This window comes from Metopolophium dirhodum, chromosome 7, assembly GCF_019925205.1.
Source record: "Metopolophium dirhodum isolate CAU chromosome 7, ASM1992520v1, whole genome shotgun sequence".
Lineage (NCBI taxonomy): Eukaryota > Metazoa > Arthropoda > Insecta > Hemiptera > Aphididae > Metopolophium > Metopolophium dirhodum.
This window is the reverse complement of record NC_083566.1, coordinates 15870561-15897805: the sequence shown is the minus strand read 5'-3', so window position 1 is coordinate 15897805 and position 27245 is coordinate 15870561. Positions and strand designations below refer to the sequence as shown.

Sequence of the window (27245 nt, the reverse complement as noted above, 5' to 3'; positions counted from 1 at the left end):
TCAGTATTACCATAATACGTACGCGCAGTCAGGTTTTATACCACATTTATATTGTAAAAAGAAGTTCCGGTTGAATTATCTCTAAAATAAACTTGTAAGTATCTAGTTATATACAAAACAGTATATAGGTATACATGTATATTGTATATAGTAAAATATAATATTATATTATATTAAATCTGTTCAGCTCAAACAAATAACGCTCTTGTGTAATTCGTATGGGTATAGTTAAGTCAAAATCATTAAATTATTTTTATTGATATATTATTAGTTATAACACATGCTTATTGCTTATACCTACTGATTATAGTATTGTATCGGATATTTTGCCTATATCAATAGTCTATATAGTATATAATATAATATGTCCTTGTCCTAGCTAGCACCGATAGCCTCAACTATGGCGTACTGTATTAAGTATGGAACTATAACAGTCAATTATCACGTAACTTTGATTAAACTTAATTATTAAGCTATACGCACACGGGCAGGCAAACAGGTACGTGCGATAGAAGTATAGAACAATATACGTGTAAAATATTTTTATCTTCCTCTTAATGATAAAAATTGAGTTTAATTTTAAAATAATTATATTTTTTTTACAGATACTAATGATGTAAATACACACATTTACCTTGTTTTTAAACACTATTTAAATTTAGACTTTATCAATATTTTAATTATAATAATATAATTTGTATGATAAAATATTTAAAATATTTTTTAGCTACTTTATAATTTTTCTTGATAGACTAAACATCACATTATACTAAATTATAGATTTTTAAAATATAAACATTAACCTAAACTAATTAATCTTTAAAAGACACCAGTATCTATTATAATAGCAAAACGGTTTTGAGGATGTTTAAGGCTGATCATGGCTAAATATGGCGTCCGTGAATCAGTGAAGAAAACATCAAAGCAATAGAAAACTATCAATGGCTTTGTCACCGCCATTATTACATATATACTTTATAGGCGTTCTCCACAGCCCAATCCTTGATAATATACCTATAGTACCTACCATCATTTTCATATTTTTTATTTTTGGGTCCACGAGTGCCTACGTATTATAGCAACATTATACTCAATGCTACGGAATTTCGGTCTCAAATCTTAACTTATAATCTTCGACCGTCATAGCGTCGCCGTGCGCGAGTGTATATTACATACTATATATTATGTAGTGGTATTGTGTGGTGATGTAACGACTCTTGATCACCTCCACATCCATATCATCCGTTTCCCGCGGATCACGCGCCAATAGGGACACGAAGTCAACTTATATTATTCACAGGTTTCTTGTAGGGACAGTCAATTTGCATACCCCTCTATAACCGTTATTTAGATTTTAGGAATTCGAATTTATTATATTTACATATTATAATAATATGGGTTGGTTTGGAAACACATATAATATGCATGTTTGGGACTTTGATGCAATGTAACATTGTAACATAACTGTATTAATTCACCGAATGTGCCCTATGTTACATCAATCGGTTCGTTGTGCATCCAATCCAAACGTCCATCGTGTTTTAACTTATATCAAACGATTTCTGAGTATTTCAGTTTTGAACGGGATACACACTTCAATAAAAAAAATGATTAACAAACATTTGCACATATCACTATTACTGGTAACAATATCATTAATCATTATAAAATAATTACAAAATATGAAATACAATTCAGAACGGTAACTCATATTATTATGATGTTTAAAATGAAACACATGTATTATATGCATTATGTTATCCGCCGTTGGTGTAAAATAGTATAATTTTGCGCACAAGTTCGACTGCAACGAGGGAAACATGCGGTGCGTAATTTTATTTGACCTAATCAGATCCCCAAAATCAATCTAAAAAGGTTGTAAATTTTAATTTTTTTTGACTGGTCTAAACGAATACTCTTATGGAATCTGCGTCGGTAAAAATAACCATATTTTATATCATGTTTTAATTATATTATTTTAAAAATATGGAATTAAAGCCTTGTATACAATTTTTTTCATTAATTGTTGATTGGTATATTTTATTTCTATTATATATTTGTCTTTTTACTCCGAAACAAGATAATGCAAGATTAAATTAATATAATATAATGTTTTGATATTCTTTTAAAAACCCAATCTTTGGGTTTTAAACGAAATCCTCTGTGCTATTTCGAATGGTCGGTTTGATCAAAGCGTTAATAGTATTGTTGTAAATTGTAATCATATAGCTAAGTGTAAATTACTGCAAGGCGATCAAAATATAATATAAGGCGTACACATGTCTCTTCGTGCAGTACAAAACAATATTATCAAAACATATTTTCTTCGATATAATATTATTTACGCACTGACTGTTCTAATGACTAATAGTAGCTATAATTTTAATTGTTGTCGACTACGCAAAGCAAGTATAATCATGACAGCTAACACCGATAACAGATAAAAATTATTTTTCATCTCTGAGTTAAATTGTATGTCATCTCTTTGATATTATGTGCATTCACGGTACATCCGTTTGTTCGCACAATTTGCGTTTACCATTGTCGGTGTCACGCGTGGCTAAATTGATGTGCATAAAAAAAATTGGCTACGTACACATTATAATAATGATAAATTGTTATCTGCCAAGAATCGTAGACGATGCTGTATAACAACGGTTACGAGCGTTGTATAATTTGAATATTATCTATTATGCGTTATTAATATGGAGGTGCTCCGCCAGTTGGAAATTGTAATCTATATATATTATTATACAGTGTGATAGTGAAAATATGTTTGTAACTGTGAAATGTGACGACTTGCGATATTTCCTCAGAACCAATTACTGCAGCACACAGAAGGTACGCACGGATGTCTGACATATTATTTTGTTTGAAGCCTTCTATTTAATACTACCTATATAAAATATTTTTTCATATTATATACATTATACACATACAGTCATACGCAGATAATTTGTTTCGAACGGTAATATTAGTCGACGTGACTCGTGTGGATGACATTTTTCGAGATAGTTTACGTTACATATATACGTCATATAGGTACAACTATTATAAAGGCGCGGCGTATGTGATAGTCAGCTGAAGTTTTACTGCAAAGAAGTGTCAGAAACAAAAACGACGTTCATACAGTATAAAATTCCAAATTTCCAACCCTAAAAATTCGACTACGTCGTTAAAAATGTATTATTATGTTGGACACTGCAACTATCGAACGCGCATTACGTCTTATATACGTTCTCGATACACTCTAAATTCGGTTCCGGCTGATGGTCTTATTTTATATATGGACTATATACCTATATTGTATATAAATTGTTTTCTCTGTCGACAAAACGTATAATAGTTTTCAAACTTTAAAATATTATTTTGATTTTCGTTGTACAGATAATAATAACCACAAAAATAACACCTCTACATACTTATGTAACTTGAACATAATATTATTATACCAACGTTAAAGCTTTTCAGTATAATATTCATATTAACCAAAGAAACGACCATGTTAGACGTTAGTACTATATTATTATAATGTTCCATGTCTTTCTGCTGGAGTGTGTATATCGTTAGTGTTTCATAATAATATAATGCCCGTAATGCCACGGTAGCATGAAATAATGTGAGGTATAAAAAAAAGCTTGAACGTGAAAACTATGCCAAAAACATTAGTCCGGTAGACGATAGGGTGGAATCGTATCAGGAGGGTGACAGGGGGTTTCTGCTATCAATGTATGTATATATATTACAAATATATATAATATATTATGTATATAATCACCCGTTAAACGGGTTATTGACTACCTACCTATATACCTAATATAATATATAATTTTTATATACGTCGCACAGGCGTGTAAATCATGTACACACGCGTGTCTTATGGCGCCTCTTAAAAGCTCGAACCGTTTCCGATTTGTGGAGCCAAAACGACCTAATACGTCTTGGGAGGGGGTGCGTCGCTAAGCAACGTGACGCCAAGCCGTATAGCACGCACACCGCGCGTATGAAACCAGCTAAACACTGTATAAAACATTCTATGAGCCAACTTTTCGTGCCCACTCTAACGTGAAGTTTAAAACTCTGCAACATTAATGGACTGCCCGTAGACGGTTAATTATATCGTTAAAAACGTTCTTACAGTCGGTTGAATCCGCATATACGTCACCCGTCATGCTTTATCGTTTAGGATAAGGTAAGTTAGAATAACAAGCCCAGTTAAGATCGCATCGGTAGTAGGCCCCTTGACGTTATACTCACTCGAAGTCGACGGTTGATGCAAACCCCCAACATTTCTGCACCCATTTTTCCTATAATATTACGTGTATAACCTTAGATCATAATATATAATGGATAGTCGTTGGATACAACTGTAAGCTGAGTTTGTCTAACCAAAAAAGAGTCTTAACCATTTGGATTATTTTTATCTATTTTTATTTTTAGTACGATTTTATCGATAGTTGATAATAAATTCAAAAAATAACCGTAACTTTCATCTTTTGATCTGCAGCTGAATTCAGGCATGTGTTGTGAATTTTATTATGATTTTTAACACGAACCATAATAATCATAATCTTAAAAATAAATTATATAATATGACGTATCAAATTATAAGTACATTTTAATATTTTGCTCTAAGCTAAATATTAGTTTAGTGCCTACCTTTTATAAATATAAGCTATATATACACATACATATTATGTACTTTGGAGTTTGGATGTTGATCATATGTTATCGGATTTTCAATATAAAAATATCGGCTGCTCTTGATCACATTATAGTATATATAGTGTGTATATAGCCAAGCATGCTCATCCCCTATTTATTTCTTCGATAGTGAATTTAGTATTTACTCAAATACTGATTATTACACATTTTAAGTAGGACTTGGATTTGTATGTTAAAAAAATAGTGGTGTCCTGTGGTGATAAAGATTTTTTTTAAATGAGCATCTCCTTTTTCTTTATAAATTGTTAATAAAGCATGTGATTTTTTTGAAAATATTTAAGTTGTTTGATTTTGTTTAATTAAGGTAAATTAACTATGAGTAGGTCATTGATACTATTGCTTATAAGATATGACGATCATGGTGATTTACAAATATTATAGTAATTGATATTAATATATCAAAATTGTATACTTTGTAAAAATTATTTGAGTTCTAGATTTATTAAATATAACATAGGTATAGGTAATTTATATTTTTGTAAAACCATTTTTAAGGTCTATTATCATCAGTACAGTATTTGAATAACTCAAAATATACTTATTAGAATTTTGATTTAGGTACCTACATCAAAATGTTCAAAACAGTAAATTATCAGCTTAACAAATAAATAGTAAAAATGATTGGTTCTAGTTTGAAAAAAAAGCATCATGTGTCATCACATACTCCAGTACACTCTTTAAATTATTTAAAAATCTAAGTTTGTGGTGATATAGTTTTTAAGTACACCTAAAAAATAAATTCATTATAAAGGGAATAAATGGGGGTGAGCATGTTTGATGAATCATCCTGTATATTCAATTTTACATTTATACCTAATAGTGTTCTGTAATTGTATAATATTGTGCTGTACCAGATTATACGCTACCTATAATTATTATTATAATGTAATGTTCGTTATTTTTTCTGTCAAATATTTTTCCCAAAGTATGCGTTTATCGTATGTAACGAACAAATAATATCGGACATCTGATATCTTCAGAGGAATTTTATGTTGTTAAAATAATAATAATAATAATAATAAAACTAGTTGAGAAACTAGTTTATTTTCTTTATGACGAAGATTCCGTTCTTATCAGTGAATAAAATCGTATTTTTATACAGTCGTTATACTAAAAGATAACCGTAGGACGGTCTTGAAATTATATATTAAAAAAAAAATTTAGACCCGACACGAAAGTCGCTGTGGATTTTCAAAGTGACGAAAATAATGTCGGGAGATCTTTATAGATAAATACATAATATTATGTAAGAAAAAAAATTGACCAATGGAATATAGTCGTGGATTATATGGTGGCAAATTATATAGCCGCCGAAATGTAACGAACTGTCACGTCGTCGGCTGCTGTAGCAAAATGAAATTGCGTGAGGTCGTCAGGTTATTTTTTCTACTTATTAAAGCACAACAACGCCGACCACTAATATTTTGTGATGTCTTGAAAGCCGTTCAGCAAGACACGGCCGCGATGCAAAAAAAAAAAATAAACGAATAGTATTCCGTACATTGTGTGAAAAAAAAACGAAGAAAAACAATCGTGTCGTGGCGTTGGTTCGTTATTTTAATTCGTTCCGATGCGAGTCCATTAGAATTATTATAATATATGCGATATAAGCGTCGTATGTTTGTTTATTTATTATTATTATTGTAATATATTTATTTTTTTTTTGGCCGTTCGTCTTTGAATTACATTTTTGTCACACGCACATTAATAATATATTATGCTTGTAATTAAAAAAAATAATAAATACACAACGCACTCACATATACGGGCTTGGTCTGCCTTTCGGTTTTTGACACATATTATACGTTCTACGAGACCGACTGTCTATATACCGCCTCGAAACGACTTCGTACGCATGCATACAGTTTATACGCATAAATATAAAAATAATGATGGTGCAATATTAAGCGGTCGACGACGAGCAGTTGTCGTTTTTCCGGTACCTATATTATCTCTATATTGTCGTCAATGGACACTAGTGGAGAACTATACATCCTACCTATTTATATATACTTATATACATATGTATTAAACACTATATTCATATTATGGGTTGTCGGATTTTGTGCGGCCTGGTCCTTTTTTCCTCTGTACTCATAGGGGTGGGTTGTGCACTGCCGGTTGGGTCGGTCGTGGCGGCAGTGAGGTAAAAAAAAGGTAAATGTGTATACTTTTGGCCACGTACATAACGTCTACGAGATTTGTGTGCCACATTGTGTGCGTGTGTGTGTGTTCTAAAATATATATATATACGCCGGCGTATTGATTTTCGCCGAGGGTAGACGCCAGCGGCGGCGCCGACGGTCTCCGAACCACCACCGTCGTCGTCGTCGTCGTCGTCGTTACACGCTCTGCACGTCGTCATCGGCATAGGCGGAGTTTTCGGGACGTAAAAAAAATAATAAAGGTAAAAGACCGAAAGAGACGTAAAATATCGGTGAACGTAAAAACGCGGTTTAGTACCTGCCTACAAAATATATTTTATATGATATACGTATACACTGGTGCTGTACTTCGCCGACTCGTATTGTCCAACTAAATTTCTCAATAACAATTTAATATTATAATGTTGTACACTCATATACTACCTATACGCGTGAATACAAGATTTAACATGATATGCAAGTGTTTGATGTAATATATTATATTATTTATCGTGTACAAGCGTAAATATTGGTACGTCTTTCGGTGGCGCGTAATAATTGACAAACACGTGTAGGTTTTTATTGTTTTGTTTTTTCCTTTTTTTCAAAACTATGGGTAGGTTAGCCTGTTATAATGTGACAATAATAGTATGTACTCGTATTTGCTCGGTCGTGCGCGTCGTCGTCTCGCCGGCAGAGCAGACATTATGTAAAGGTTAAGTTCGTGGTACGGACCTGTATGATAGCAATATAATATACGTACGTACTATTATGAGTATTATTGTTATTACTTATTATTTTTTCGTTTTTCCGGTGACAGTATATTGTCATACTCTTTCGATGTATTTAAACGTATTGTCGCATTCGTTGTGTGGATCTAGACTTAGCCGCATCGCAGTGGCACGCTTTTCATCTCCTTTTGTATGATATTTAATTCAACCGTTTGAATGGCGTCCAAAAATATTTATGTATATACTATAATATAGCCAGTCTTACGCTCGCTGCGCCGCGTTTATTGCCGGTGTGTTCCCTAGTTGGTAATTATTGTACGATACGAACAGTTTAAATAATAAATGGCACTCTAAATTATATTCCTTAAGAAAAATTACACTTATTAAAATAAAACTCGTTAGTAATAATGAGATCACATTCTGCTGAACGATAAAGAAAAACGCTATACGACCATGAAAGGAGACTAAATAATACGTGTCCATAGATATAGGTATTATATATTTTGTGATGTAATTTATTGCGCTGTATCTTTTATCGAAGTGCATGTTATTACTTTATTATAGTTTATAACTTACTTTTTTTTCATTTCCGCCGCAATAAATGTTAAGTCCCGAAAATTCTTTAAATCTTCTGAATCGTACTGATAGGTACCTATACAGCGCCAACAACGTATATACATCGCCTAAAATTATTATTAAGACCAATGAGTATCGTTCCTTTTATTAAAAAATTATAATATAACACAAAAGCGGAGCTCGGTGTAAAGTGTAAGCAACCGAACACGAGAGAGGATAATAAAAATAAATATACCAGACAATTTGATATTATTTTTCCGAAAATGTATATAATACGAAACGTGCACCACCGCGTTGTAAATTATTCCGAGTAAATATTCGATCGCGGTGGAGACAAATAATACAAATTGCATGTAGATAAATATAATATACATAGTACAATACAACATAAATTTAATATAATGTGATGTTGTTTTTATCGAAGTCTTTTGGTCATATCATCTCCTTTAGTGCATTTTCCTCTGCATACACTATTTATTTTTTAAATCCGTTTAACGTTAACATTTTTACTCCTGATATAAGAATTCTGGGTTTTTAATGATTTTGATAATACATTTTTCGTTTACTTTAAATCGGACATCTTGGCTTATTAAATTGCCCGAAAAACAACCAACGCAGTGGCGTCATTTCAGCTTTAAATAGAGGAAGAAAAAGTTTTGACCAATATATAGCTAAAAAAAAATCTGATCGCTTCGCTTACAAGTTCATTTCCATTTACTTTTTTTTATTTCAATACAATTCCTATCTTAAGTAATTGTATAATATGTATTATTATAGACTAAAATATTCAAATGGGGAGCTAACTTACCTCTGTTCATTTAAGATTTTTCTATACAGTAGAGGTCGAACAAACTAAAATTACAATACACAACTGCTGAAATAGTAAAAATAAAAACACTGTTAGAAGTTTCTTAGAAACCACGGGTGAATTTAAAAATGATCGTTTTATTTTTAGAATTATTATTTTGTCAGTTTATAGTTGATACATTGACATATACTACATGAAAAAAAGGATGTATAGAAAGAAAATTGTAAAGGATTATAATATCATTATTCTACATGCCCGCTTCCCGCATACAAATCGTTGTTAAAGTTTACCTATATGGTATTATGGCTATATAATATAACAGCATAATTCCGTTGGACAGAAGAAGAAGAATACATAATAATGCTCGAATTTAAAAATAAATAATATAAAGGCAGGGTTCAACTTATAGATATAATAATATATAACGGGCCCAGCGGCTAAACATATTCGAACTATTACAAACTATATACATCATTATTGTTACAATAAATTTCTAGTACCTACACATTACCTATTATATTTCTCTAAATTTATAAACATGTAGTTATAATTTTTAACCAAGAACTATCCCATTGGCTGCTTTTAAAATCAAACAGAGGCAAATGCCCACTTTACCCCCTCTCCTTTCCTCAAATGACGCCACTGAACAAACGGGTGATATGATTTGAGTGGACGGAAAAGATTTGGTGCAGTATAATAATATAACGTTACGGTATTTACAATAAATCGTAAAACGTTCGTTTCGCTCGGCGTGGTCTCGCTTTATCTCGGGCACGGTCTCCCGCAAAGGGGATGATTCGTCGAAATAAAAACGTGACCATAAAAATATAAAATGCGCCCCCGTTCAGCCCAGACTGCCGTGGCTGCACACTGCATCTCGACGGAGTCCATATACTTACAGTACACTGTAGTAGTACTCCTCGTATAATAATATACACGCTCGATATGTGTATATAATATATAATATATGTATTAAAAATATTATTATTATATTATATATGTATATTCACTGTGTGAACGCCATTGTGCTCTCCGCAGGGTAGTCCATAATATTCCAAAACAGAACTGCACGGTCTGCGTATACACGTGTGTATATAATACGCATAATATATATATATATATATAACATATGACGTATTCGTGTAAGAGCTGCCTTCGGTGGAATGCGTGTCGTTTTTATTTCTTTTTTCGTCCTCGCCACTATTGTTGTGCGTTCTATTCATTTTTTTTTCTTTTTTGTCTATTTTTCGTCCCCTCGTCGTGTATATTATTATTGTTGTAGTCGTCGTCATCGCATGTGTGCAACGTATAATATTTAATATTATATTATATATGTACGCTATAATACCGCGACGTCTCTGTTTGGAAATGTACAACTAAGAATATGAATTTAGGCCTCCGTCCTAGTGCAGGCGCCATCAGACCCCGGGTGAGGTTTTGCATCCATCCACTGCTACGTAATAATATACCACGATCATACATATATTATACCAACATATTATAATGCATAGGTACTGCAGCGGTTACGTCTTGGTAATGGACGCGGTTACATATATAGTAATAAGTAGTAAGAATAGTACCTATGGCCACCTTGGCCGTGGCTCGGGCACGTGAAGACGTGGAGTGCACCACGTCTAGGTATATACCGTCATACCGAATAATATTATATCGATACACTGTATCTTTTAGAATCCACCGCCGCCACTGTTGCGGTTATCGATTAATTAAATCCCGAAATTGGAAACCGGTGTTTAATGCACGACGAATATATACGCGCCACAATCCTCATCGGACAACACCTGTTTGCGCCGCCCCTCCGGCAGGTGGTAACCCTTCCGTTCTACCTGCGCGCAGACGGTTGTGTAGTGCACTTCTTTATTTTTCGTCCATATATTATACTCTTAGGTGTACAACCGAATAGGTGCATCTAGATTTTAGATACCTATGTTTTTTTATACATATACGATCCGATGGATTTATTTATACGTTCGTTTTTTTCCTAGTATTTTTTAATTCAATATGCAAATGTTATTTTATTTTCGTCTTACCGCCCTCGCGGCAGCGAAAATTGTTGAAACGAAAAACAATCATGAAGATCAGACGTAACTACGTATAATAACGCTAATCGGCCTGCGGGTGTTTGTTCTTCATCGCCGTTCGTATTTGTATCCATCTTCTCTCGCTCTTTCCCTCCCCGTCTCTCTCCCGGTGTCTATATATTATACACTAATATTCAACAAATTTTCTACTGGCACACATGCAACATCACAAGGCAGCGTGACATATTATAATATAGGTTTATGTATTAATATTATGTGCTGTATACGTGGTATTCGATTTTGTTCGGCGGAGATGGGCTCCGCGGACGATAATACGCGTTACGTTTTTCGTATTATAATATGTCTATATATTTTCCTTTCCGCCAAAAACCTTTTTTATTTGCACGCATGCATGCATGCATTCATTATCATCTCATTTTCCTCACAGCTGAGGAAAGAGACGCAGCGGTCTCCGGTTTATATGATATACATAATATAATACGGCACGATCACGTTTCCACTGGTATATACATGAAAATTTCGCCGGACGAGAGAGGCTTGAATTTAAATTTTCGTAAGTAGATATTATAATATATTATGTGCGTCCGACGGGGCATAAATAAATAAATACTTTTCATATTTTGTTTTTTGTTTCGTTTGTCCGCGTGACAACGTTTTTCTTCTCTCCAGTATAAACGTAGTGTTATTAAAAAAGTTTCAACGGTATAAATTACAACTTTTCTCCCGCGCCATTGTTTTGTTAAGACCGCCGTGTTATATTTTTTTTTCGCAAAAATCCGTTGTAATAAAAACAAAGGTACCACACATTTTGGCCGCCGCCGACGTAGCGGGATTTACTTCACAACGGTGATGACTGTGTCCCGATGGCGGCTGTATAGGATTGGCACGCACGTGCAAAAATTGATAAAAATCGCTCAAAGTTATTTTTTTCTCACATCGCCCGTCTCCCTAACACGTATTGATGTACAAACGCGTACCTAACATCTATCTCGCAAATACACGAAAACTCCATCGGATCGAACAAATCGTATTCGTCGCACGTACCGTCGTCGTCGTCGTCGTCGTACGTTTTTTGTGCTGAGTGGAGGTGTACAATAAACTATATATATAAACCGGGGTAATCTCGAAAAAAATCCACAGCGTATTAAACCCGTATAATTTGGTAATTTCGAAAACCGTCCCGTGTCAGCTGCTATTGCAGCATACACGAGAATCGGGATAAAAAAATCTAGTTTCATAAAAATCCATTCGGGCGTTCGCGTATCACTCGCAGAACACGATAGTTACTTATATATATATGCTGAAATTATAGATATATATAATATATGAGTAAAACAGAATAGGTGCGTACTGTGCAGCTGGTGCTGCAGCGCCTGACCAAATAGCGTATTCTCTGTCGACGTTCGGTTCGAGTGCCTAATGCATTTATTATACACACGTGAATGTATATTATTTATATATATTACAATATGCAATATAGCAATAATCAACGGATATACAAATGACTATAGGGCACTCGTGTGTTTCAATGGTACCTAATAATAATTTATATGTGACAGAGCGCCGCGCGCGGTTAAAACATTTGTGCGCGAAAAACATAAAACAAAATCTCAGGGCCTATAGTTTTATACTAATAATATGTATAATATGCGTAAAATGTTTTTTTCGAAACCAGTTTTTTCGTAACGTGAATCATGTTTTCACAAAAACCTGATTTTTAACATATTAACATTGATGTTAAATTAATTACATAACATTAAACTATTATGAATATAACTTGTTTTAAATTCGTATAATTATGTTGTACGATTAAATGATTTAAATAACAAAACATTATAGGACGTATAAATAATGCAATTAGTCCCGCGGAGTAAAGTTTATTTCATGACGTGTTCGTGTGTACACACTCATAATAATATTATACAATATCAACTCTAAGACGGAATATCAATCTGTTAAGTGCGATAAATGTAAATACGTCGTACACACGTAATATACCTATTAATATGTATAAATATTAAATGTATATTATTATTATAATATTATGTTATACGCGGTGAGAAATAAGCCGAAACGTACAGCGGCAGTCGCCCGTAGGACGTGATGTATTATGTATGAAGCGAAAATGAAATTATAAACTATGTATTTACCTATACACCGTTCCCCCAAGTCGAAACAATGAGCGACAAATGTGACGCTTTAAGTGGGTGCAAGCGTCGGGAAAATGTACAAATAACACGTGTTCTATAATATTATACCTACGGTTATATTCAGGCACGCTCCGGGGGGGGGGGGGGGGGGGGGGGGGAGGGGGCAGGCGGTGCAAATGTACCACCTGAGAATTTTAATAATTTGGATTTTTCAAATAAAAATAAAATATAAAAATTCCTTCTCTGTACATTTATAATTTATGTCCATTATTATGCCCAATATAGTAAATACCTATTCTAAGAAACAGTCGTATGTCAAACTTTAGTACAGGGTATAAAAAGCACCCCACCGCTGATACATTGTCATCAAAAGTATTTTGCACCTAGTGAGCCACTTATCTGCGAGGGTGCCGTATTACGGATTAGTCCGATTAGACGTCATTATACTGCACATTATTACTAAAATATTACGACAATGTTTGATTTAAAAATAATATTGTTGTCCGATCATACGTGGAGGATTTAAATTCGATTTTAATTACCGCATGTATTAATATTGTCAGCGTATTATATATATATGTAATATACACACACACCATAATATATATATAGGCACTACACCCTCGATCCTAATACATATTGCAGGGCTTGAAACCGTTTTTAAAACCGATTTCAGAAACCGGTATAAACCAAGTATAAACCGTTTTAAAACCAAAACCAAAACCGTATAATCAAAAACGAAACCGAAAAAAATTGGATACCGGTATTAAAGTCGAAACCGAAACCGAAATTATTTCAATCGGTTTCAAGCCCTGACATATTGTATCATAAATATTAAATAATACATCCATGGTACACGTTTAATATAATGTATACGTTCCGTCTGGTACTATTATTATATTAGTTTTGCGGTTGCACTTCCAAACTCAAACGTAATACATATTCATATATTATTATTATTATTATTATTATTATTATTATTATGTACATATTATTTCATAGCGATTGAAATTTTAATTAGTCGCGATTATGTTAGGTTACACACACTCACACGTGCGATGCGTATTAAGCCCGTCGAAATAAATTAAACGGCCCGGCAAAAGTTTTCCATAATTTCAATTTAAAATCTGTTTGTAGTTTGTATATAGATATTATCATTATTAACCGAACGCACATATCATTACGATATCATTGCATTACATCGGGTATAATCTACGCGGCGTTCTGAAATTAATTAAAGGTCCGACGGTTTCACGAATGCATAATATACTAAAAACAAACTTAAATAATATTATTACTTAACCGGGCCGCGTCCATAGCGAGGGATGGGTACCTGGGATAATTCTATACCACAGCTGACATATATATATTATATGACTATATGGCCGGGTATATATTGCGTAGCAGCGCAATACTATATATTGTCTATATTACAGTAGGTATAACAGCCGTATAATAGGACGTATACCCACGCGAGTTGTGATTAATAACGTCCGACCGATATAATAAAACATATATAGATTGTATACCACATTTCCCCACGTATATTCTGTGTCAGTGGTCGTGACAGGTAATTACGACGAAAACTATATTATTATACATACCTACATTCTATTATATAAGTCAATAATTGTATTAGTGTAGGTATATAATATTATTATCTTTTTTTAGTTCAAAAGTCTTGGAATAATACTAGATCTCCCGGGTTTGATATGCCGGCATAGCGGTTACAATCGCGGACCTCGCATTAGCTCTGTGAGCTAGTTTTTCGAATAACAGTTGCGCACTTAATTGTAAGCTAAGGGAGAGCGTACGAATGATTTTATTTCGCGTGGAAGTTGTTGTTGTAGTTGTTGCTGTTTTTATTATTTTTTTTTCCCCCATCAAAGGCTGGTCTTGAAAAACCCCGAATCAATACGGTTTTAGACAAAAAAAAATGTGGGGCGTTTGAAATGTCGTTGCTGGGAAAGCCGTTACGCCAAAACATCCCCCCATCCCCTTCTGCGACAATATATGTATATACCGAGTGATCCATTTAACGTAATACTCATAATTTAAAAAACTACTAACATTTTTTTAAATATTGTTTTTACTATTTGTTATTGTTATTTTTTTTTAAGTACATTTTTAATGACAACGTGCATTTTTATTCTCTATTCCAAAGTAGAATATTTTGTAGGGTACTTTGGTGTATAAAAATCAAATATTCGTTGAGTAGCTTATGAGTTTTTACTTATAAGCGTGGGCGCCCGGAGAGGGAGGGCAAGACGGGTCATTTGACCCACTTGGGATTTAAATATAATGTTGAAAATTTTAACTTAACTTTTTTAGTGTACTTTTTGGTGTTTGCTTATTGCTTTCATTATGCACTTCCCTGATAAATTTCTTGCAAATGTTTATAATATGTTATCATTCAAAAGAATAAAAACCTTTAAAAAAATATAACGATGAAAAATAATAAAAATATTATAATTGTTTCCTAAAATGTTGTTTTGTAACGACTTAAAATTATGTAAAAGAAATATTTTCAAAAACTTTGATTGTTTTCTGAAATAACAAAAACTTACGCGTTAAATGGATCACACCGTATATACATAATACCTATCACTTGCAGCCCGCGTGTGAGTTAAATTGCAACAATATATATATATATATATTATATATTGTATATTGAAACTTACCCCGCAGCGAATTTTCTCGTTTTATTAATATATCCGCATCACGTGTATATATAGAAGGGAGTAAGGGACCTAGTAGGTACACTCGCGTAGGTATATATATATATAAATACTTGTTTTGTTTATTTCGTTTTCAACATATTATATCGAATGTACGAATATATAGTTTCGTCGGTATTATGTATTATATACACAATATACATCCGGACGTGCCTTCCGTTCGGAATATATCTTGAATTGGCATACATAGGTGTATATACATAACATACAGTTAATAAACCCTACATAAATGTATATATAGTCAACTCTATGCACCTTATACTACATATATATATATATGTGTGTGTGTGTGCATTAGTGTATATAAGGCGTAGTATATACGCTGTAAAGTGGAGCGGGCGATTTGTGTCAGAACTTTTCAGCCCCAAAACTTTATTGAATTCTGCGTAACGCACGCGTGCAACGTTGTGGGTGGTGGGTGAAGTGGTGGACGACGGACGTGCATAGTTTTCAAATTTTAGCAACACGCTATTTCGCCGACGACGTTACTGCAGCAGTCGTAATTTATTATTCGTATCGTAGGTATATGTATATATGAAAACGTTTATTTCGTTTATATTTGTTGTGGCGATGGTTGACAGATGTCATAGTACATGAAACGAGAAAATTAAATATTGAATAATACCGCAAGTTTAGACTTCCGTTGTCTTCGTTGGTCTTTCAAATGCAATGTGACACACACCGCTCACTGTTAAATATGTTCAGTTTATTTCGTAGAAGTTTTCGTAAAACTATTCGATAGTTTTGGTTTGTCGTAAGCAGTTTCGTCGTTAAACGTATTTTCGTTATTTTTTTAGATGCCGCTAAACTACCTAGCTAAATAATAGAACTGTCATAACATAATATTTTGATTTTTGACAGAATAAAATGGTCGCATGGTCGTAGAACAGTAAATTCTTTTTAATTTCAATAAGCTCTGTCTTGTGTTTTTATTTGCGTTTGAAAATACTTAATTTTTTTACTAATGAAATATGCAAAGGGTGTAAGTAAGTACTAAGAAAGAATCTTCACGGGTAAAGTGTTCTTCATTCGTAGAAACTAATTGTTGATTTACAATTATTTTATCCTACATAAAAAATGTGTTGTTTTAACCAATTTCGTACGGTATCCCGACAATCGAAATTGTTACTAGCTGTTATATGAGACCTCTTATGAATTTCATTAAAAATTCAATAAATGAAACAACTTTGATATCGATAGTATTGCGCGTGTCGAGTTTAAATATTAACCGCACATATAAATGTAGGTATTTTGCAAAATATTGATCCTTTGGGTTTTTATGTTACTTATTAAATCAAATCAATGCGAAGAATATAAATTTTTCAAGCCTAAAGTCGTTATATGACCATGTTATATGACGAGACTATAAGACAAAATGCTCATCGAATATAATAAACAATAAACTCGTTTCTACTCCTATATGTATACAATATATATTTATGTGTTCGTGTGTGTATTACACAAAAATCCAAGCCTGAGCCGTTTCGAGCCATTTGGCCTCTATTGCCTTTATTGAACGTTTGGCTAACTATATTATTTTGTTTTATTATTTGATGGATGATAAAATAAACATGTAATGGAATTGATTCGATAAATTCACAGACACAAATTGTACACAATTCAATCACGCGCGATCGCATTTTAACCAAACACAATAAGAACCTTAACTCATAAGTATCGTATACGCCTTATCCACCCTCCCCGACCTCAACCCTCTATATGTACAAAACATTTTGCAATAACATCTTTTGCTTATAAATTACAATTAATAAATCTATGTTTATAGGTTTCGTGACTCCTGTCGAGGTGCATTTCGACAACCCAGACGGAGGATTCTTCGTCCGGCACCCGATTGGTGGCGGTCCCGGCAATAACCGTCAGCAGCAACAGCAAATGGGCGTTGGCAGCGAGGATGACGACGGCGAGGACGACGTCGGCGGTGGTGCCGTGCTCAGCGTGGACAGGTTCACCGTGTTGCAGGACGTACCGCAGACGTCGATCAGGGCCAGTTATGGGCCGTTCTCTACCAAGCAAACGGTACCGTCGCGTTACCTGATACCAGATCCGAACTCGGCCGGTATGTCCGGCGGCGTTAACGGTTCCGGTTCGTCAGTCGGCTACTCATCGGCCGTGGACATATCGTCGATGGACGTGTCCGCACACCTGGTGCAGAGGCGCGTGTACCGCGAGAACCCGGTGGTCCGGACGCTGTTCCACGTCGGCTACAGCGTGGTCAGGTCGCAGTCTGCCGGTTCCGGTCCTCCGCCTCCGATGCCGCTGTCCGCCGCGGACGCGGCCGGCGGTGGTTCTGCGCGGTCGGCCTCTGGCTCGTCGTCGTACGGTAAACTGTGCGCGGTGGCCAAGGCCACGTTCGAGGGAGCTGAGCGGCCGGTCACTGCCGCGTGCAAGCCCGACCCCAAGGACGGCGTTTGCACCGCTCGGCTGGTGTTGCCGGCCAAATGGTGGCCGCCGCTGAACCCACCGGACGCCAAGCCGGTCAAGACGCCGCAGCGGTACGTACAGATCTCTTACGCGCTGCTCGAGTCCGACCACCGGTGCAGTCAGTCGGACGTGCAGCTCCAGCCGTTCACTTACATCGGACAGGCGGCCCTGGAACACGCCCAACGCCCGTACAAGGAGCTCAAGACGGACGCGTACCTGTTGACTCTCGTCCCGTCCGTTCCGCTCTATCCCAAGTCGTTCACGTACGTGCCCGTGTTTTTCGACGCCGGACCCAAGGAGCAGAACATCAAAGGATTTATTCTCAGGGCCAAAGTGAAGAACGGACTGCGGGTGTTGAGTGCAGAAAACAGCGACCCGGAACGATGGACAATCAACTACACATCGAACCCGAGGGGCACTCAGATCACGGTGACGGCTGTGCACAAGGGTCTGCCCACGGCCGCCGGGGCTACGTGGCCGAATTCTCGGTACGAGGAGGTGTTGCAGTGGTTGCTGCAGGTGGACTCGGAGGCGGAGGACGTGTGGGAGGAGGGCCGGGTAGTTTGGACCGTGCAGTACGTTATGGAGGCGGCGGGTAACGTGACCAACTGGACGTCGGCCGCAGCCGTTCAGGGAGGCCAGCCCAAGGTTGACCGTCACCGCGCCGCGTACAAACATCACCGGCGGCAGGCAGCCGTACTGGCCGGACGGAGGAGGACGGCCCGGCTATCCGGGGCCGCGACCAAGATGCTCTACCTGGACGGCGTCAACGGCGTGTTGGACGGCGTCAAGCGCAAGATTTCCGCCCGGTTCGAGATACACAAGGACGACACCGAAGCTGTACTTCCCATATCCAAGGTAAGTCCGTCTGATGTTTTGTGTTGTAAAATATTATTGTTGTGCCAACTGTGTCATGTTAACATCACTCTAAAAACGATCCCCCTGACATTTTCGTCAAAAACTGGTTGGGTATTTTTTTAATCCATATGCTACAAACATACGGACTCTTTCATTTTCCGTTATATAATACAATACCAGTAAAAAGTGAAAACCCCGTCAGAATAGGTTTATCCATTTGAAGTCTTTCTCGAACAATCAGACAGACAACAGCCAAATGTATCCGTCTGGCTATTGGTTCATGCAATATTACATTTCATATAGTGTACGTTTAAAAATCACAGCGTATAAAATATAACAATTTAAATACTTTGCAAACCTTCCCTTTCAACTAGAATTTTCAACATCTATAATTTTCACTTTTATCAAAACCTCACAACATTTCTCAACATTTGCTCACTGATTTTCAAGGAATTGCAAAGTTCTAATTTTTACTATGGTTTACTTACTACATTATTTTGTTTTATACCAATTCATTATATAAATATATATTATCATTATGAAGTAGGTACTTAAAATAATATATTGGGTATCAATATTGTAATAATAATATTATTCAAGAATCTATATATATATATAATATTATACCTTTATAATAATTAAATTGATAATCATGATTATATCTCTATACAGTATAAACAACACATTTGAACTCAAGATATTTTATTATATTTGTTTACATGTTGATACTATATTATGATTATCATACTTTTTAATTTTAGTAGCACTGATAGAGCGTTGAGGTAAATGTGTTGCGAATGTGTCGGTGTGTTATATATTTTTATACACATTGTATAACTAGTTAGATACTTAATGTTAGTCTTTAAAATTGTAAAACGATGAAAAATTGTTGCAGGGAAAAACGATTCCCATTCTACTCGTAAATGTTTCACTGCAGATAAAAATTCTTTTGAGAAAACGGAAAAATGATCTCTTTAAAATAGTAAATAAATGTAGTAGTAATTTAGTAGTAGGTAATAGGTATATCTATACTAAATGTAATTTACTAGTACTTCTTACTCCGCTCTCTTACTTCGAAAAATAGGAACGTGTAATCATATGATATGTTTTCGTAAGCTTGAAATCGAATTAAAAATGTCTTGTTACGTCTTAGCAATACGCTTCTTTTGTAACTGTCAGCAGCTGCAGTTGTGTGTAGTGTTGCCGGTGAGTTTCCCACGACTACACGTGCAAATGGTAACACAAAGGACGACCCGTGCCGCCGGGCGCGTTTATAAAAACCAACCGAAAACCTGGCGTGTTCGAGTGGGTTAATTATCGCAAGGAATACCTCGTAAATCCAACGATTATGACGTTTTTGCAAGAGTTTATTGTCCGACGACGAGCTCCCGACAAAGCCCGGCCGATAATAGCGGTAAAGAAATCGTATTTTCGCGTATATAACCTAACCTATATAACATAATATAGTGTTATTTTTATACACACACGAGCGTCGACGTATTTCGATTTTCTTGCTCGTATTATAGCGTGTACAACACATGCGGCGAGTCAATTAATAGGGATTTCGTGTTATCGCGGTCTGGGGTCCCGACCGTTTTGCAGGCGCGTGGTATATTATACGACAACTTTTCGAATCCCCAGCGAGTATGAACAGCGAACACCGTCCGTTTACAGCATCATGAATCACCGCGTAAAGGGTTGGTCGGTTAGTGTATCATACCTAGCACCTATACCTATATGAAATGCGTGTACCATATATATTTCGGTGGATGGCAATGACAGATCGATTCGCTTCCGGGGACGCGTACAGAAGAGCGAAATTTGTCATCGTCGTAGCGTCGTGGGACGGGTGCAGGTGCCGTGTTGCATCCGTGAAACGTGCATCTGATATGTTAGGCGTGTGTGAGTGGGTGGGTGGGTGTGTATAGTGTATAATATAGGTCGCCGCGCTGTAAAATTATTTAGATCCCCCCGAGTATTTCGTGGAGTAACTGATTTGCGCAGGGAATTACGTATTCGAGTGAAATAACTCACGAAACGCACCGTGGTGTCATTATGGAAAATTAATATTTCAATGGCCCGCGGGGGGTCGCCGCTGCGGTGCCTATTTATTATTACCTCGAAACGTTTATTATAATTGATACAACAATAATATTATACAGTATACATTTTAAAATTTAAGATTAGAGTATTAGATGAAATTTGATTATTATACGCGTGCATATTATATATTTTATACAGAACTGGGAAATAATCAACACGGCCGTATTGACCGGAAAGCAGATATCGCATGCGATGAAAGTGTTCGTGGTCAGCTACGCGGGCAAAATATCCGACGTCACCCGACAGTCCGTGTGTCAGATAGAGGACGACAGCGTGCTTAAGGTAGGTTCCATAAATGCTATTAATGTATAATAATGTAATACAATATTCAAAAAAGTAAATATAGGTAAAATATTATTATTATTGGCGTAAATGTTCTAACCGACCGGTTCCCTTTGAGTACATAATATGATATTTATGCATTTAACTCGTTCCCGTACAGGTCACGTCTTCGTGCAGTTCGGTGTACGTGGACGGATCGGAAATCCGGGGATCGTCCAATGCTACGGTAATCGTCAAGTACGAAACGTATACAGGCACGGCGCATTTCATCGTGTGGGTGCCAGAAATCAATGAAATGGACCTAACCATTGCTGACCAGAAACTGAACCAGATCAAAGGCTGGCGGGTACCGGTGAGCCTAGAAGCCGATGACGACATGGACGAGTGAGTTTCGATTTTATTTTCTACTACTCATTGTTAAGTCTAACAATATAGTTTCACCTAACTATATGCCAAAGTCGTGTCGGGCGAAGTATATGCACAAAGTATAATATCATAAATTATGTGATGTTCGCGGTGTGTTACAGTTACGTCAACAAGTTGAAAAGGTCCGCAGAGGGCAAAGGTGGTGCTCACATGAAATCACCGATGCCGGACGGTGATTTCCGGTTGAACGAAATGATCACCGAGGATATGGTTGCCGATGCCTACGACAGAAAGACCAGCTGCCAGTTGAGATTTCAACAGACGTCGGTCGAGGTAAGATAATATTATAATAACCATAGGTACCCATTTAAATCCCTAAAATTATACATAATATACTATAATGATGAGATAAATTATTAAAATATATCATCAAACACCTGATATATAGAAGGACACATTTTCATTTACTAAAAATATATTTAAAAATTATGAATAAAACACCACAGTGCCACATATCTTATATTTATTTATTTTTAATCTATTTCTACAAAAAATATGACTTATTAAAATATTCGAAAACTGTCAAAAATCTAAAATCAAAGTTTCTATATTACATTTTTAGATTTATGAAACGAGTTTTATGCTAGAAAAGCAATGTTTTTATAAACACACTGAATAAATATATATGTATTGCAATTAAATCACCGCATCCTAATCATCTTTATACCCCATAATGTTATAGTAAGATATAAAACCTACTGGCTAATATTTCGATTATTCACATTATTCATATAATGCATAATTATAATAGTTATTCACAATAATTTTCGAGTTAAAAGAAAAAAACATATAAAACAAAATTATTCATCACCTTTCTTAAATAAACGATTACCATGAAAATAAATTATTCGATTCTTTGCAAAATAAAAATTACTTAAACAATAATTGTTCATTAGGCCATAATACAATTTTATTAGCTTGTATTATTCTCGGTTAATGAAAACTCCAAACTCGTAAAAAGTTTGGGGAAAAAAAACTTAAACAACCGTACTAAATAATCAAGAACAGTAGAAAAGAATAATAGTCTTTTGTAAAACGACTTTTCAGTGCTTTCATTTTATGAACACAATGTTCGATAAAAGTGAAAGTTTTTTTTACTTTTTCCGTTCATTAGCCAACTTATACAACGGCTAATTGACCTTTATCATTGAGTTACGAGAATATATTACATTATCTAAGACACTCTAATCTCCATCACGAGGAAAATACGAAAATTTATTAATTATAGTTTGTGATAAAAATATAAATATAACCCGCTATGGTTATCAAATTAGTTTGGTTTTTATACGAATTTTGATAAAATGATTACCTACCGCTACTTTATAAAATATGAATACCTACGTGAGTAATATAATACTTTTTAATTAACAATTTAAAAACGATTTATAAAAAAAAAAATAAAAAAAACCTTAATACAGTATTAAAACGTGGGATTTTATAAAAACAGGGATTTTAATGAATTAATATAAATTAAATCCTAACTCAGGATTAATTGGACAACGACCATCGTAAATATAGTCGTCGAGGGAAAGCTCGCATAATAATATGTAGTTGTATAATCCCAGAAAGAGGCGTATTATTCCGTACGGCTTTATCTCTGAAAACATCCTATTCAAACATTTCAAGCCACACACGTCCACCGCAGAAAAAAAAAAGAAATAATCATAATAAAAACTAATGAACAGTTACAATACGCACTCGAATCGGAGTGAAACGAGGTAGAATCACTGCGGTAATTCCCTTTCACACCCTCTACCGTCATAATATAGGTAAGTACATTTTCTGGGCTTTCGATATAGGTACGCGGTTATAATACAGTCGCTCCCATATCGGGTTACGTGCATTTTTATAAAACGTAGTACCATTGAGTGTGTACCTATTATAGCACTATCTATACTCCACGGTAATACCATATGACTTGATGTAATGTAATTTTCGAAAATCACGTGCTTCGAGTTAATCGTCAGGTGTATATAAGTAATAAGTATATTATTATTATTATTATTATTATTCTAAATCAACGCTTCCGCATTTAATAGACTTATTGAATTTGGCTGACCTTCACGTGTACCAAATAGAGTTTTTCTCGAGATTACACGTAGGTTATAATCGTTTTTAATTTCAAAATATAACAATTTTATTGCGTGTGATAACTAATTCGGATTTTTATTATTATTAGGTAGGTATATATACAAATATTAGGTAGGTACCTTAAAATTAATCACAGTTAATAATTTCGAGAAATCAATTAAATCGTTGAGAAACTTATAAAAAAAATGTAAATTTTGTTTTTATTGGTCTAGAGCCGGTCAACTATGGCTATTAGCTATTGAGTTACGGTTGGTAAGGTTGGTAGGATTGGTTAGTAATACGAGTACCTATGTGTAGCAAGGTTTTTTCCTCTATGGACCCGGCTGGTCATCCATCCGGGAACTGGTAGCAGCGGTCATTGCTTACTCTCATAACTTACTCTTACAGCCACTGTGCCGCACAGCAACTTTACAAAAATAATTTGTTACTCCCTATTTTTAAGGTATTTAAATTTAAAACTTTTAGTAATGTTGGAATCAAACATACTAGGATAAGTGTGGTTCTCTATAGATATTACAATTGACGGATACAAATCTTAAAAATCTATTGCTTCTATATATATATAGCTCGGGGTATAGCTCTTTGATTAAACCGGACTAATATATATGTCATGTACACACTAACCTAATGCTAACATTTTCGTGTCGTTTGCAGATATACGCCAGGTTCAAGGCGACGGACCACGACTCGGGCCGGGTGAGCTACTTCGTCAACCGTCGGACGTGGCTAAAGGTGACCGATCTACTACTGCACTACCTGCGGTCTTCGGACCCGCGGGTTGCGTCCATCACGGGTCAGATCGTGCGCGGACACAACCCGGGCCGGACAGAGGTGCAGGTGATCTCGGCGCTGTCTGGGCACGTGCTCGTGTCGAAGGAGATCCGGGTGGTCAGCGACAAGGTGAGCGTGGCCCGGTTGGCAGTGAACGTCGTGTCCGGGTTGCAGTTGAACATCCGGCCGGACGCGGCCGTGGACAACAACTACATTGCCGAGACGTCCGTGACCAGAAAGCTGACGGCCAAGTACCAGGAGGGCCTGCTGGACATCGACCTGTGGTTCACGGACGACACGCGTACACCCCTACGGTCGGTGGCCATGTCCGACTACGCACTCCGCGTCGAGTCCACCAACCCCGACGTGGTGGCGTTCGCCCCGATGGCCGCCTCTCCGCATCCTCGGGTCATAGCAGTGGGTTCCGGTAAGGGGCAGCTGCTGCGCGTTTCGTTCGGCCCGCCCGACGCTTGCGGCAAACATGAGCCGGTGGCGGTCAGCGGGGGCCGGAAAACTGTCCTGCCTACCACGCTCAGTGAAACGGCGGCCGAAGTCCAGGTGGACTTTTCTTCGTCTCCGTACTCGGTCGAACAGTTCGTTCAGAACGACGGCGGTGGTGGCGGCGGCAGTGGCGTACTGAACGTAGGACCGCCCCGCGACAAAAAGGATCACAACAAGGACTCGTCGGGTAAGTCGATCTACATAATATTATAGTATAATATAATATGAACAATAATAACAATAATATGTAACGAGACTTTTGTAGTGTAATATTGTATTATGTCGTTTTGGCGAAGGCGAATGCATTATATTATACTCTTTATCCGAGAGCGCACTTTAAAGGCGAGTTCACGACGACATTTCTAAGACAGTGAAATTGGTAACGCGCATTTATAGTTGTTGTCCGCCACATAGTTTTCATTTTTAACTTTTATCATCCACATTTTCGTTTTGTAACGATCATATTATAGTTACAGTGTGCGTTTCTATCACTCTATCCGTTATTACTATTACAGTATTATAACCACAAAGATCTCCGCCGAATCACCATTTTCATTTCGCCCACTCTTTTATTTATTTTTTTGTTTAACCTCACAAAGAAGCTTTTCTCTTGTAAATTTCGCGTCACGTCGGGAGAATTAAATTTAACACGATTGCCACTGTGCGCAGTAGCTACTAAACTTATAATGTCCACAACGATTTGAAGTTAGGTCGCATAAAATATAAATAGTATAATGTAGGTACTTTAGTTCTCGACACGCGAACAGATTTTAATTTATTTCTAATATTCGTTCACGAAGATGACATTTTTCGTATTCTGATCGATTTTTAAGGTTTACCTTTCACGTTGAAATATTAAATAGGTGAATGAAACAAAATGTACTGCTGTAATATATATTCAGTTTCTACGTCCATTAGTGTAGAATTACCTGATAGACAGTGTTTACATAATGTTATTTTTTATGTCAATTTATTATAAACTTTTCTCACTTTTATATAACAAACCCATCGGTAATATTTTTAATTTTACGGTGGATTGTTCTTTTGTTACATATTTGATTATTGTTATCGATTATAATTATTATGACATAATAAATCCAATAAAAGCACTCTAAACTACTTTATTGTCAAACCGTGACTACTTTTCAAATTACTAACTTTCACATTAGAACACAATATAAGTGGTGCTAAATTAAATTTAACGCCGCGCGCACACACCGGAATTGGATTAATACAGTTTATTGTTTTAGACCGTATATACGTTCGCTATTTCGCTTGTAGAATAGTTATTCAAATTCCATAATACGTTTACAATTTTAATTAAAAGATGTTTTGTCAACAACTTTGCATAGTATTCGTGGCGATTTAAAGGGAATATTATAATATACATGAGAGGCTTTTGTAATGCGAATTTCAAATTGCACATTTCTCTATTAGATTTTATAACAACGCGATTCGAATAAATCGTAATCGCTCTGCAATGCAGCAGACGTACCTATAGAGCGTCATCCTAGCTAATACGAAATTTTTTCATCCAACGATTAGGAATGGCTGGCATTATAGACGAAAACAACGATGAACCCACGGTGCAAGCTCGACACACATATAACAACGTCGTCAACCCTATCACCAACAGTATTGGGAGCACAACTGTGCATGCCCATAAAGTACCCTCTCAGGTCAGCCCGTTTGAACTCGGCATGTATACCCTGTTGGCGGCTCTGTGTTTCGCCATCGTGGCGTTCGTCATATCATGCGTCGTCTACGCATCCAGATACAAACAGAACTCGTTGGAAATGCCCACTACCACATTGATGAGTAAGAACCGTCTATTCGGTC

At 35.9% G+C, this 27245-nt stretch overlaps 1 protein-coding gene and 1 long non-coding RNA gene across 2 annotated transcripts in view; both read left to right on the top strand.

Annotated features, from left to right (window-relative positions):
* LOC132948174 (uncharacterized) overlaps positions 1 to 27245 on the top strand; it is a 258391-nt gene that overhangs the window by 186264 nt on the left and 44882 nt on the right. The gene's annotated exons all lie outside the window — the stretch shown is intronic.
* Positions 1 to 27245, top strand: part of LOC132948130 (transmembrane protein 132B) — a 61305-nt gene that overhangs the window by 27612 nt on the left and 6448 nt on the right. Inside the window, exons 2-7 of the mRNA XM_061018456.1 lie at positions 17719 to 19232; positions 21474 to 21617; positions 21778 to 22001; positions 22145 to 22316; positions 24789 to 25593; positions 26952 to 27224. Coding sequence (XP_060874439.1) covers positions 17719 to 19232; positions 21474 to 21617; positions 21778 to 22001; positions 22145 to 22316; positions 24789 to 25593; positions 26952 to 27224 — 3132 coding nt within the window. The remainder of the gene's footprint in view (positions 1 to 17718; positions 19233 to 21473; positions 21618 to 21777; positions 22002 to 22144; positions 22317 to 24788; positions 25594 to 26951; positions 27225 to 27245) is intronic.